At 39.1% G+C, this 15726-nt stretch overlaps 1 protein-coding gene across 1 annotated transcript; it reads right to left on the bottom strand.

Moving 5' to 3' along the window:
- Nucleotides 1–2900: 2900 nt before the first annotated feature.
- On the bottom strand, nucleotides 2901–14656 carry BBS1 (Bardet-Biedl syndrome 1). Its single transcript, XM_074087434.1, is given in 12 exon segments — nucleotides 2901–3222; nucleotides 3918–4052; nucleotides 5263–5396; nucleotides 6365–6467; nucleotides 6469–6530; nucleotides 7286–7354; nucleotides 7967–8126; nucleotides 9705–9858; nucleotides 10745–10833; nucleotides 11701–12003; nucleotides 12872–13090; nucleotides 14381–14656. Coding segments are annotated over 12 exon segments (1845 nt in total). The 5' UTR covers nucleotides 14543–14656; the 3' UTR covers nucleotides 2901–2967.
- Between the last annotated feature and the right edge of the window lie 1070 nt (nucleotides 14657–15726).

Raw genomic sequence — 15726 nt, forward strand, 5'->3', positions numbered from 1 at the left:
TATCATGTGCAATACAAACGTAAATTGCATTGCATGTAGGTAAATTTTACGACGAATATAAACGTCTTAGATAAGATTTGATAACTTTATTGCATTTTAAAAATCGTAGGTATTAATGAAAAAACAATACCTACCTATAAGTGCCAAGTAAATAAACATACCTACTTTTTAGGTTTCCGTAAGGGTCTCCCCACGTCTATCGAGGAGGAATCAAAAAACGCTTTAAGAGGGAAAAACGTTTTCCCGTCGATAAATGTAGTTTCGCTTCGCATCGGCCGAGCCGATCGACGTCTTTTTCGCTCGTGTTGCGTGGACATAGAGTTTTTTGATCAGCTTCAGCCGATTCCACGTCGATACTTTAAAACATAGAAGAAAAATTGCGGATATGACTTTTTTATTTAAAATTCTAAATAACATTGTAGACGCAAATATTATCCATGAATTTAAGTTTAAATGTGGCACACAGCCTTACCGGCACCCTCAATTGTTTTCTTGCCCGCTCAGTAATAATAATGTATCCGCTAATTGTCCAATCGCCCGCCTGTGTCGTACATTTAATAAGATATGTTCAGAATGTGACATATTTTCAATGTCAATAAAAACATTTAAATCCACTGTGACACTAGTTTTAGATACCTAGTTAGTTTATTTTAGCAATAATGTAGTATTAAACTTATTTCATCTTGCATGCTCCTTTAGCCACATTATGATTGTTGTGGACAGTTGTAGTTAAGTTACATAGTAGATTGTGTAGTATAAATGTGTCAATTACAATAGTATCTGTTTGTAATTTGTAACTGTTCCTAATAAATAAATAAATAAATAAATAGATGAGTCTCCCCCTAACTCAATGGGAAAAATAGGAACCTTACAGGGTCACTTTGTTGTTCATCTGTCCGTCTGACAAGACGTTTTTTTCTCACAGGAACGCGTGGAGGTGTCAAGCTGAAATTAATATCAAATGCTCAGGATCCCTTGAAGCAGGGAAAAACCAAACTTACAACGCATTCAAAAGATATATAACGTTTTAAACTTTCGTGATTCTCACTCATAGTCAAAATACCACAAACGGAGGTAAATATTACTTGTGCAATAATAGCGTGATAAGTCCCGTTTGTGGTATTTTGACTTCAAAAGATAATTATAGTTATTTATCAAAAACGGCCAAGAGCATGTCGGACCATGCTTAGTGTAGGGTTCCGCAGCCTTACAAGAAATACCTACGATGTGAAAAAGTATATTGGCAAAATAGCGTATATCCATAGCACTAAGACTATAACTTTTACCTTTGTGATTTTTTACCCGCCTGCCTGAAGGAGGTTTATTTCATATTTTTTGCCATAGGACCGGACAAAGTGGCGTGGAAAAGAAGAAACCTTTATCCAGCTGTGAGTGGACGTGAGCTGATTTGATTATTTTTTGAAACCTGGGTGTTTATTTAACAGATTAACCCAGGAACTAAGTAGGTCATTTTCGCCAGTTCGCCTACTCCTACGCCAATCCAGAACAACTCCAATGGTCTGCTAGATGCGTTTAATATATCTTCGACCAAATCGTGCCTTGATTATTTAATGAAAAACATCATAATCGTAAGTAAGTAAAGGTGTTTACTTAATTAAATATTACGCAACCACTTGTTTACCATAACAGTGCATGTGTCACCTCTTTATGAATGTTACTAGCGTTTACCCGCGGTTTCGCACGCGTAAATTGTTAGATGTGCATCAAAATATATAATAAAAGTCCAGATTTAATAAAAGCTTAAAAGGTCAAACATTTAAAACTGCACTTACTGCACAAAATATATAATAAAAGTCCAGATTTAATTAAAGCTTAAAAGGTCAAACATTTAAAACTGCACTTACTAAATACCTTGTAGAAAAATCCTACTACACTTTACAGGAATTTTTAGAGGATAAGCACTAGCCAGCACTATAAGAAAGTGTACAATTATTAATAATATCTTGTGTTTTACTAAAATTGTTATGTTGACTATGTTTTTAGCTAAGTTTAAGTTTAAGGTACGAGCTCATATCCATATCTGCGCTCATAAGTTTAAGGTTTATTTTAATAATAGCATTATTGCAGTGCCCCTACAGGGTTTGATTCAGTATTTTGTATTGTTTCAAAGCAAATAAATGAGTTTGAGTTTGAGTTTGATACAGCAGTTGAATTGAAATTCCGGGATTTTATTAAATTCTCGTGGGAATCCCCTAAAATTACATCGTGGTTTTCATTGACGTTATATTATAACAACCATGCCAAATTTCATGACTAAGCCCAGCGGTTGTTATTTCGAGATTTTTTCCAATCCCGTGGGAATATCGAGATTGAAAAAAGCATATGTGTTATTCCAGATGTCCAGCTATATACGTAACAAAATACAAGACTCTAAGCCCAGCGGTTGGTTTTTCGAGATTTTATCCCTATCCCATGGGAATATCGGGATAAAAAGTAGCCTATGTGTTATTCCAGATGTCCAGCTATCTACATATCAAATTTCATGACTCTAAGCTTAGCGGTTATTAGTTCGAGATTGTATCCCTATCCCGTGGGAACATCAGGATAAAAGGTATTCTATATGTTAATCCAGAGTATATTATATATTAAATTTCATTGAAATCCGTTCAGAAGTTTTTGTGTGAAAGAGTAAACGAACATACATCCAAACATCCAATAGTATAGTGGGATAGTGGGATTTAACCAATCACAAACGCGACACAAATGTCAAAGTTGTGTCAAATGGACCTAACAATACAACAATACTAACGTCAAATTCTATTTGAAGTGTAGTTATGTATCCAATACATAGATTTTTACATTATACGAGGACATTACCTACCCTATTCAGTAGTTAGCGAGCGGATTAAGAAAACTTTCATTTTTAAATTTTATTTATTAGTTACTAGCTTTTTCCCGCGACTTCGTTCGCCAAGAATTCGTCCGACAGAGTTACTTTAATTGTATCTAGGATCCAAAATCCGCCGTAGCCTGTATCTTATCGTAAGGCAGCATCATAGGGTCAGTGGGTGGCATCTGTATGGTGGCAGCCAGCACTGGCCCCCGGCGCCCCTCTTTCAGCAGCAGCACCTTGACTAGCGCCCGCTCCCCGCCCTGCCCGGTCACGGAGCGGAAGAAAATGTCCGGGTTGAGTTCCGCGTCGAACACTTCTTCCACTTTTGTGGGGAAGCGGAGCTTACTGTTCGGTGCTAGGAGAGGGACCTGAGGGCAGAACGAGAGAATTCATTGAGGTTTATCAGCAAGTCCAACAATAGCGTTAACCCGACGGTTAATGTGATGCCGTCTCCGTCTATTCGAACAAAACAAATAGAGACGGCATCACACCTAACCGCCAGTTAACGCTAATCAATGGATAGTGAAACAGCCCCTAAATGTGCACAAATAACATAGAACTAACAATAAACGCGTACGACGTCGCAGGTAAAGTCGTAACGTGTAAAAATCTAAAGTTTATGGTTGTACCTACTAGTGCATACCCACGGCTTTGCATGCGTAAATCATTAACTCCTGCAGCAGTTGAATTGTAATTCGGGGATTTTACTGAATTCCCGTGGGAACATCGGGATAAAAACTAGCCTATGTGTTATTCCAAATGCCCAGCTATCTTCACACCAAATTTCATCCAAATTCGTCCAGCAGTTTTATCGTGAAGGAGTAACAAACATACACACATACTCACAAACTTTCGCATCGATATATTAACAGCTTTTGCCTGAGGCTTCGCTCGCGCAGAATTAGTATGTAGCTTAAAACTTATGTATATGTTAATCCAGGGTATATATTACCTATATGCCAAATTTCATCCAAATGCGTTCAGTAGTATTTGCGTGAAAGAGTAACAAACATCCACCCAAACAATCAAACATTAGTAGGATGGGATAGTAGGGAGGATCTACCTTGATGTACGGCTGCGACACCTTGTAATTGGCGGTGTGAGCGTGGAACAGCACAGCCAGCCCCACGACCGCCTTGTCGGCGCACGTGTTCTCCACAGACAGCGTCACCCGAAACACCGGGCCCAGACCTTCCACCTGGAAATGTTGACAAGTCAGCCGACCACTGCGCTAAGCTATCCTGACTGACTCAATCAGGATGATTTGCTTTGCTTTGTACGAGTACAGTGGTGGTAGGAAAGCCTTGGTCAGTTATTAAATTGATTCCTTTACAAAGTCATAGACTCTTAGTACGTTTTGAAACCAAAGTACTAAGTCGACAAGTGCATATCAAATTATACTTACTTGACATGGTAACAAGGGTCATAATAATATAATACACCTCTAACATTATATCTAGTTTCACATCAATACAAAACCTTTTTAATAAAACAACTTCGTAAAAGTTTCAATCAAATAATGTTCTATTTAATTGTCAGTGTTTATCAGTGCCAAGGTGCAGTGGTAGGGTTGGTATGGTCACCTGATTATGTTTAGCAGGTTGACAGGTGACGCAGTATGTCCTACTCAATCGGTAAAGCAGATTATCGCTCATACTGAGCAAAGGAAAATAGATCTTAGGGTGACGAACCTTTTTTTGCTCCGACTGTACATTAGGTACTTATTAATTGAATCAGCAGGGCTACTACGAAACTAGAAACTCGACGTTCGTGTCGTGCAGTCCCTCTGACACTTATACTATTTAATACGAGAGCGAGAGGGACGGTACGATATGAACTTCGAGTTTCGAGTTTCGTAGTAGCCCTGCAGGCGTTGCATTTCGGAGGTCCATATCAATGAACTGAAACAATTACTTTGTTCACCCGCGACCTTATGCGTTATGATATGATAGCCAGTGTTCAACACCGCAGTACTGGAGACCGGAGTTCATAGTTGGCAATAGAGAGCGCACTCTTACATCTGGTCCCTTAGTCGTGTTTTAAAAAGGCGTGTTCGCCAGCTATTACATAAACCCCTAAGGGGTTTTCAACAGTGGCTCGTAATTTCCCACACATTTGTAAAAAAGGATTTTAGAGGCACACAATGTGGGAAAATAGAAGATAATAAGTAACACGTAAATGATAGGGCTGCCGCTGCGCTCTGTTGGTGGCGGAAGGAACGTGGCTGTACTTCTAGACGCGCCGGTGTGCATATGTTTCGACACTATTGCCAACACGCGGAACCGCTGCGGCTAGGGGGGTAGTGGTTTATCTGGCCGCTACAATCTTTTTTATTCTAAAACTTGACACGGCACGTACATATATATACCTATCGTTAAAAAAACTTGTACCAGCTGTTTTGAACTTACCTCAGCCGCGAGTCTGACGGGCTCCAGTGCGCCGGCGCCGACGGAGTTGTCACTCTTGAGGTGGGCTTCACACAACGTTTTGGCTGCCATCAGCCGCAACCTGGTCAGTTCTTGTTGGAACAATACGTGCATGCCTGGGATGGAGAATAATATATAATCTTGATCAAGATATAGCGAGATTGTCTACAGCGCTTCCGCGCCTCTCAAAAGACGCCACATAATTTTATTTTGCACTGGAAACTCGAAAAAGGCGCTCGTGACCATCCGGCGGCTAGAGCGACCACTCGGCTCTTCGTTCTTTACCCCAGGGCCGATGCTACCCAGACATAGGGCATAGTACTTAGTTGTTTCCCGCAAAGCTTTTTATCTATCTATCAATTTCGTCTGCGCTGAATACGGTATTTGACTATTTTGTATATATCGAAAACACAAACTGAGACATGGATGCACAGAAAAACCAGAAAAAGAGACCAGCGCTGGGAATCGAACCCAGGTCCTCAGCAATTCGTGCTGCGTGCTGCATAGAGAAAAGCGTTTGAGAAAGAGACAGGTATATAGATTTTTCAAAAAATCACTATAAATCCAATTTTCAACCGATTTAAATTTTCTCTTCGCTAAACACTATATGTATATCTATATTTTCATAATAATATTAAGATTTGGCAAAATCAGGAGTTGTCTAATACCGTATTCGTTTATCCTCATCTTATGCAAACTTCGATAATACGAGTATTTATCTAATTATGTGCAATGCTCAAGAATATGGGGTGCATTAAATATTGTATTTCCATCTAGGAGGGTGCATCCACCTTTACAATAATGATACCTATGTTTTATTGTGTCTTAGCTTAGTACGTCTTACTCTTGTTCTGTGTATTTTCTGTGTGCGAGTGCCAGTGCCCATAAGGGAGCTACATAATGAAATGTAGATGCACATGACGCTGATAATGTACACTTTCATTAGGTGCGTAAAGGTCAACCGTTAGTCAGTATTAAATTAAAAAACTTGCAAAATTATGCTAAGACCAGTGCGGCATGCAACGGTTTTACCGTCAAAAAATAGAAAACAGAGACACAAATATTGTAATGGGCCAGCTCTTACCGACAGCATTTTCCCTCTCCCTCACGCTCTGCTCCAGGAACAGCTTCGACTTCTTGGGTATAAGCCACGGCTTGTGCCCAAAAGTGGGAGCGGACGACTCCACGACCCACGCCGTGAGCGTTGAAGTCCGCCGTCCTCTTTAATATTTTAAGCATGAGATGACCACCTAAAACATAAATACAGGGGACTAATACGAAAACCGAAAATCAAAGTTCGTATTGTTCTGTCCCTCTCTCTCTCGTTATAAATGATATAAGCATCAGCGGGATGGCAAGATACGAAGTTCGATTTCGTAGTAGGGCCAGAGTGAATGTTCCGTTCCCATCGTTAAAATTGGGAACTCACGACTACTTCCGAATGTTGCCGACGTGTCCTGTTTGTATTTAAATATGCTAACTACTTTATTTATTAGTGACAAATTTCAAACCACGAATTTGAAATATATCCCTATAAGAGATGTTATAACCCCCACGATCAAATGATATAGGTATTTAGAGAATGTAGTGTAACCTAAACAAAAACCGAATAAAAAATCTTAACTTTAGGTGTTAACCACTCTATATCGATCATTAATCTCTCGATGCGACCATCCCTTACGCTGCCTTGATGGGAACTGTAGCTGACTGAAATAGCATGACAAATATGAACGTTTCCCAGTAAATACTCTAATCATAATACAGCAAAGCCACGGGTCGCTGATTTACATGCCTAGTAGGCCTTAGACGTTTAGGCTGTCATGAAATCAATCAATCATCATCTTCCATGGCGCGCCACAATACTCTGTCTTCAGCACCGTGCCTCAGAACGCCCTACACTACGTTATCCCGTCCGTGGTCTCCATTCGAGAGCTCGTCTGCTCCACCGTTCATCGGTCCTGCGTCAGACGTGTCATGAAATGACATACTTACTAATATTACTTACTTGCTGTGACAATGATAAAGACGTGTTCCTCTTGACCAAGTTGTCCGAACTTCATAACAGACGCTACATCTGACAAAGAAATAGGTTAAGGCTGCGTTTCCACCAGAGATTTGCGAGGATGCGTTTTGCGAAGAATGTAATACAATACAATACAAAGACTCTTTATTGTACACCAGACATAGTAAGCGATACAGAAAACAAATTATTAAAATTACAATAATAATAATAAAAATATATATATATGAAACAATAGAAACGCTTAATTTAACGTATCCTCGTTACACATTCTCGCATCGCTCAGCTACCTCATACATCTCTGGTGGAAAAGCAGAATAAATTAGTTTTTCTGATAAATACTCCAAAAGTTGACATTATTCTTTACATATCAGAAGACGAAGTGCATAACATATAGTTTATGATAAGCGAAAAATTAAAAAGTTAAAAATATTGCAGGCTCGCTAGGCTCGACAATAATGTCGCATACATATTTCATTATTGTCGTCTTCAATTTTTTTTAAAGTTAGAACGGCCGTGTTACCTAATAAGTTGGCACAAGTCGTATTATACAGCAAATCAAATGGCCGGTACCAGTTATTTTGATGGAACCCCGGACTTTTTTATTGTGTCTGAAACAGCTTTTTTAATCTAATATCTGTACAGAAAAAAAACCTGTCGTTTTACCTCTGACGAAGATGGTGTCCCGTCTCGCCTTCCCATCGTACAAGTGCACGTGTCCAGAGGCTAGCGCGACCGCAGCCAGCGTGAGCCCGAGATGCGACACCGGCACCAGCGTCATCGACACGGGCCGGTGCTCCAGGTTGAGCGACCATTGCTTCTTACCCTGTACATTAATGGGCTATAGTTTCAGACCATTGCATACCTAAGGGCTTACACGTGCGTTAGATTAAACCGAACGCGCATGTACGTGAGCAATCCTATATGTTCAACGCTCGAAGAAAACCGCACCTAACTATTATAAGGGCGTATAGGGTGACACTATTTACCGGCTCGGATAATACCGACATGGAAATACGAACCCGATATTTCGAGTGCGCGCCCATACAAACTGGTGTCAAGCCAATGTCAAGCTGACACCATCGCTATGGGCGTGTACACGAAATGTCATGCTGGTATTTCCATGGCGGTATTGTACGACCGGTAAATAGTGTCAGCCGGCGTATAGGTAATGCCACGAGAGTTGAAAGGAATTATTACACATATAGCTACTGATTGCATAAAAGCAGAAGGAATGAAATGAATGAGCGAATGTCAAAATCCCGCTGTTAGTACATCATGACATGATATGTTCTTGTGCGCGGGACCTCATCTCTGGGGGCACTACCTATGCACGCGCTTACAAAACACAGTCTAAGACCGGCCATTTCATTTGTCCCAGTCCATTTTCCGTTTCAACGAACTACACTTATAATGATTAATATGTATAAATTACAATATCCATTGTAATTATTGAAAATACCACTAGTCAACCGACTTCAAAAAAGGAGTTCTATGGTCCATCCAATGTTCGTATTTTTTATTATGTATGTTCACCGATTACTCAGTCAATTGTGGACCGATTTTCAAAATTCTTTTTTTATTCGAAAGAGCTCTTCTGAGGTGGTCCCATTGTCACCAAGTCAAGATCTGATGATGGGATTCTAGGGAAATCGAGGGCAAATCTCAAACTTTATAGGCGCCCCTATGGCGATTTTGGCATTTTTAGCATTAAGACAAGCATTTACATTCAGAAAGTATCACTTGGTAAACTGGACCTGATGAAGAAGACCGTAGATGGCCAATGGAACTCGTCAAATCTAAGTAATGCTCGCGCGTCTATAAAAGATCATGATTACTAAACCTATATAAGCGACTAAGAAGAGGCTTTAAGTTAATGATTCTTTCGAACTGACCTGATGCTGAAGCCGGAAGGTAGGCAACGGAACTCTGCTATAATACAACGTAACTAAGTCGTGTTTGGGCCTAATGGAATCGTTGTGAGATGTACTTTGGCTACAAAACACTAAAAAGTGATAAATAAAGAAATTTTTAACAAAAAAGTAAAACCGACTCCAAAAATAAAATAAAAAAACAAAAAAATGGAACCGACTACAAAACTCTTAAAAATATTTTTCTAGGTAGGTACCTACTACCTCGAAGTCGGTGACTCAGCACGACCCAGCAGGAGTGATTGAAACCCATAGTATGTAGGTGAGGTAGACCACTATTGTCCTAGAAAAATCACGACTACTAAAGGTATTTTTTTGCTGGAAAACTTTTTCAGGTCATATTTTCAGTGTTCCCCGATTACTCGAGAACCGCTGGATCGATCTAATTTTTGTAACAGATGAGTGTTTCCCCCTTCCCTAGCTTTGTTTTTTTCTACCAACGGCTAAGGAGCCCTACACTGAACACCTTATACCTTTTTGCTGTAACAAGCGAGCGTATTGTCAGCACAGATGACCAGCACACTGTTGTCAGCCGGCATCACTTCGATGGCGATGATGTGTTCCGGCGTGCTGAAGAGCACTCGACCTTCGCTCCACTCCCTCTTCAGCAGACATACGGATTTCTCCCTGGAATAAGCATGATAGGGGGTTTAGCGACATTTGACAATCACGACGCTAGGATCAAAATTAAACTACAGATGCAGGTAGTCAATAACGTTTTGCCATCGAATTTTGTCGGAAAAGTTCGTTTTTATCTTACTTTGAAAGGATCGTATTCTTTACCCCCGACGCAAAAAGAGGGGTGTTATAAGCTTGACCGATATGTGTGTGTGTCTGTCTGTGGCATCGTAGCTCTTAAACGGGTGAACCGATTTGAACGCGGTTTTTTTATTTGAAAGCAAGTTTTCTAGCGATGGTTCTTCGACATGTTCATCAAAATCGGTTCAGCCGTTTTTGAGATATTGAACTTTGAAGTGTCAAAGTCGGGAGTTTCCAACTTTTTTTAGGTTAGGTTAGGTTATCTGTGAGACTTATTGAGAAAGCAACTTAGAAACGAACTTATCCGACATAATATGATGGAAAAATAGATCTGTACTTAGATACAATTAAAAATCGTTCGCGAGACTAATTGTCAAATTAAATTCACTACGTAAAGGGAATATAAGAAGACTACTATCAATATACATAATAATTGTGGCTATACCCTACCAGGGTGCATAATTTCTGTAAGTCTTATGTTTTATGTTTTTGCCAAATAAATGAATACTGAATACTGAATACTAACAAGAAATTTAAGCAATAAGCACTCATAACACAACTAGAAAGCTATTTTATGCTATCGTGAGAGGCGTACCTAAATGGTGGTGCGTACCTATGTGCGCAGCGTACCTTTGGCTATCTCAGCAGGTGTCTAAATTTCCACAAAAAATGTGACAATCAAAATTAAACAAGAAAACGTCACGTGTGTAACAGAAAGCATGATAATGCAATTGCATGGTTCATTGCATGTCACCTCGTTGCCACGGTAAGTCTATAGTCCACATTGAATAACCCTGTTGCCACCATTTGGTACGGAGTTTTTCTGACCACGCACAACTTTGCCTGCAGAAATGAAAAAGGCGCTAAAAATTATAAATATAGGAAAATTTTAACTTTCGAAAATCTTATAAAATATGATGTATAGAATAAAAAGCTTTTTTATACTATAGTTCCTGGGCGACCGAGCTTTGCTCGGGCTAAAACTCGATAATAAGCGTTTTCCCAGAGACCAAGCTAGATCGATTTGTCATCCCCGAGAACCCCTACATTACATATTTCGTCGAAATCTTTGGAGTTGTTTACGAGATTTTGCAGGTGGTAGGACCTTGTGCAAGGTCCGCCCGGAGCTACACCATCTTGCTCGCAATCCTGCCGTGAGCAGCAGTGCTTCACTGTTGTGTTTCGGCGTGGAGAGTAAGACAGCCGTATTACGCACTTGATCCCATCTTACTTTAGGTTAACGATCTGCAACTGGTGTTGCGATGTCTATGGGCAGTGGTGATCTCATACCATCAGGAGACTTGCTCGTTTGCCATCAATCGAATAAGATTCTGATTACATATATATATATACAATAATTGCTCGTTTAAATGTATAAGATTAGAATAGATAGATATCTGAACACTAAACTTTTACTCTTCTGTTGTAATTCGCCAACATATCCCATACTATCCCACTAATATTAGGTATATATACGAAAGTTTGTAAATTTGTCCTTGTTTGTTTGTTAACCTTTCACGTCTAAACCGATTTAAATGAAATTCAGTATACCTACAGATAGTTTGAAAGAATAAAGAAAAAAAAAACGATAATAGTGTCCTCGGATAATAGAGACCTTTTTTTAATAGTGACCGTGCAAAGCCGGGGCGGGACGCTAGTTTTTTAATCGCATCAACAGTTTTACTATATCTTCAGGTAGGCAACATTTACCTGTGACAATGGCGCGAACGTCTGCGACTCTAGCACAATCACATCTCCTTCCTCAGTACCAACAATCAAGCAACCAGCGCCATACCGATCCACAGAATTCATCTTCATGCTAGTGACGCAGGTAATATCAGGCAAGTCCATGACCGGTAAGCTTGAGACGTGTTCAAGGTACTCTAGTTGTTGGTCCACAGTCATTGAGAGCAAGTTTCTTGATTGCAGGCTTAGAATTTTTTCTGGGATGGATCTTAGGCTTTCCGTATAGGTTGAAACAGTTACAGGGTTTTGGTTCACTGGGTCTATAAGCTGAAAATAAATAAATTAACGTAAGGTGCTGTTCGATAATTCACATGAAAGCAAAGGTGGTCTTCGCATTATTGGGATTGAGATCAATTGAATATGGAAAACTTAAGATGTTTTTGACCACTGTAGGTCACACAGGTGCTTTTCAGCCTAGAAAATAAAATAGAAAAAAAAAACTATTTTAGTATTTTTGGGGCATTGACAACCATTGATCTATAATGAACCATAGAAGTGATCTGTAAAGTTATGAAATGAGTTCTTGATTGCATCGATAATCAACCGAGCACCATGAAGTCTGCTACAAAAAAGGATTTTTGTGTTAAAACTTCTAAAGAAATTAAGATTGTTTTTTTGGAATCTTTTTGTATTTTTTATTTCAATTCCAAATTTTACTTTTACGGTCATCCCGTAAAACCTAAATTGAAAATACAAACTGAAATATAGATGCACAGAAAAACCAGAAAAATAAGACCAGCACTGGGAATCGAACCCAGGTCCTCGGTATTCCGTACCGCGTGCTATACCGCTACACCACTGCTGGTCAACGCTTAAGTCACTGCTTAAGTGGCTAAATAAGAAACAAACAAGCTGAGATATGTGGTGCATAGGGGAAATTCGTGTCTGTACCGTTGACCAGCAGTGGTGTAGCGGTATAGCACGCGGTACGGAATACCGAGGACCTGGGTTCGATTCCCAGAGCTGGTCTTATTTTTATGGTTTTTCTGTGCATTTATATTTCAGTTTGTATTTTCAATTTAAAACTTCTAGGTTAAAACTAAAGTTATTGACTTATTGAAGTCTAAGGTTATAAATCTGTTACCTTGCTACTTCATTACAAAATAAGGTAAAAAGTTATGGTTAAATTATTTACCTGTTTCCAAATCTCTGTTTCATTTGTACTGAGCTCCACGCTAGGTAGATAATACTTGTAAAACAACTTCATGTTACGGTAGATGTAGATACAAGAGCTGAATGCCACAGCAATGATGGGCAGGCTCATAGGCTGCGATTCATTAGTATACAGACTCACAACCGCTAGCGGTAAGTCTGGTAGGATCATGTCTGATACTTGTCTAACACCTTGAAATATCTGCAAACATACATTACGTCACTACTTTAAAAAACTCGTATCTCAAAATGGATAACTTTTCTGAGTGCACTTTATGACCATTGGGTCAAGGTTCAATTTTGTTGACGTATTGATTTGAGATACTAGAGTTTTTCAAAGTAGTGACGATTAATTCTTTACATAGGTACAAGCTACAATGTTCTAAGTACATACGCACGTTTGCGACAAAACTGTGACATCTGGTACTACCGAAAATAGAAACTGAAACATACATGCACAGAATAACCAGAAAAAGAGACCAGCGCTGGAAATCGAACCCAGGTCCTCAGCATTCCGTACTGCGTGCTATACCCCTACACCACCACTGGACAGGAGTACAGATACAAATTTCTCCTATGCACCACATAGCTTGTTATTTCTTATTTAGTCACTTAAGCATGTAGTGCATAGGAGAACTTTGTGTCTGTACTACTGTCCAGTGGTAGTGTAGGGGTATAGCACGCAGCGTGGAATGCTGAGGACTTGGGTTCGATTCCTAGCGCTGGTCTCTTTTTCTGGTTTTTCTGTGCATCTATGTTTCAGTTTGTATTTTCGATATGGATTTTACGGGATGACCGTAAAAGTAACAAAATTTGGAGTTGAAATAAAAAATACAAAAAGACTCCAAAAACCAATCTTAATTACATCTGGTAATATGGCAACTTTGGAGATTGCACAATTTTGTCGCAAAGAAGCGATAATTATGTAATATGAATCTTGTAATACAAGTAAATAGAGGAAAGTTAAAAAGAAAAGGCTACAAAAGACAGATAAAACGACTTAAAAACATGTAAACTTGATGTCTAAATAGTTGACAAAAATATACGTACCTATCACTAAAAGGCTTTCATGATAGAAAGTGTATTTACTTACATGTTTTATACCACGACAAATCTACTCTCTTTTGTTTCTGGCTTAGACTGAAGTCATACATACTTAACACTACAGATCGACTCCAATTCTCGTAAATAATCGGAATTACGCACAAACATATACACAACATTGGGATATTTTGACGACCGGATGGCCAAGTGGTTAGAAAACCTGACTATATATGAAGCTTGAGGTCCCGGGTTTGATTCCCAGCCGGGCAGATATTTGTATGAATAATACGAATGTTTGCTTGCAGGTCTTGGATGTTTAATATGTATTTAAGTATGTATTTATCTATATAAGTATGTTTATCAATTGGTGTCAAGTGTCCCATGATATTTATTTATTTTATTTATTTATGATTTGAAACCATGTGTGTCGCTCAACAAATAGTCTTACCCTCAGCCTAGGTCCTTCTTCGCCTCGTCCCAAATCTCCGAGCAGCAATCTATACTCATTGTCATTATGCAAATCCACGAGACTTAGGTTACCCGGCAGTGTATTAAGTTCCACGTCGTCTGTGCCTACTTCTACATCCAACCAACGGGTCATGCTGCTCATGGTGACACGGAAGATAAATAAATAAGCGAAATAAAGTTATGTCTAGAACTTAGGTCGCGCTATAATGACGAACGTTTGTTTGTTTTGTTTACGTTGTTTCCATGGTAACCTTATTTGACCTTTTTGACGTTTGATGGACTGTGCTGCTACTAAAAAAATCTCTGGCTCTGTTAGCAAGCTGTTGGCCAAAATTCAATATAAAAAAAGTGTTCCATTGATAAATAATTTTTGATAAATTCATTCAAAGTGATCATGCTCAATAAAGAACATTTTATAAATTATATTTCAAAACAGTCCTATTTTAGATTCCTGGCAAAATAAATTAGCAATGCTGTGGAACAGTGAATCGGAAGGCAACTTTTAATAAGTACTTAAATAACTACATGTTTGTAATGTGTACGAGACTGAGAGGGACAGAACGACACGTAACGTAAGTACTTCAATTTTCGAAATTCGTAGTAACCCCGCTGATATAGCTGTAATCAACACGAAACAAAACCTAACCAACCAAAAGTTGGCAAACCCCCGACTTAGTCACTTCAAAATTCAATATCTCAAAAACGGCTGAACCGATTTTGATAAAAGCTGTCTAAGACCATCACTAGAAAACCTGCTATCAAATAAAAAAACCGCATTCAAATCGGTCCACACGTTAAGGAGCTATGGTGCCACAGACAGACAGACAGACACACACACACACACACACACACACACACACACACACACACACACACACACACCACACACACACATACACACACAGCCATACAGACACACAGACACACATAGCGGTCAAACTTATAACACCCCTCTTTGTGTCGGGGGTTAAAAAGAGTGGCATACGTATTTATTAGGTAGGTACTTAATTAATACCTAGTTAAGTTACGACAACTTTTTCTAGTTTCAGTAAATAATCCTCAAAGAATGGTATACTAACCTAGTCAGAACGTTACATTATAGTAGGCTAACGCGGCTAAATTATTTTAATGCAATCTTGAATTAGTGGTTCTTTGCTGTGTCAAAACTCGAAGATATCAATCTTTGTAAGCTGACACCATCATTTAACGCAGAGATGTGCCCAAAAGTAAGCATCAAGATAAGTAGACTGATGAAAACGTAGTTTAAGTATGTTAACATTTCTTTTTCATCACACTTTCTCGTCAATGATGTATGCCATGCACTAA

Source organism: Choristoneura fumiferana, chromosome 5, assembly GCF_025370935.1.
Source record: "Choristoneura fumiferana chromosome 5, NRCan_CFum_1, whole genome shotgun sequence".
Lineage (NCBI taxonomy): Eukaryota > Metazoa > Arthropoda > Insecta > Lepidoptera > Tortricidae > Choristoneura > Choristoneura fumiferana.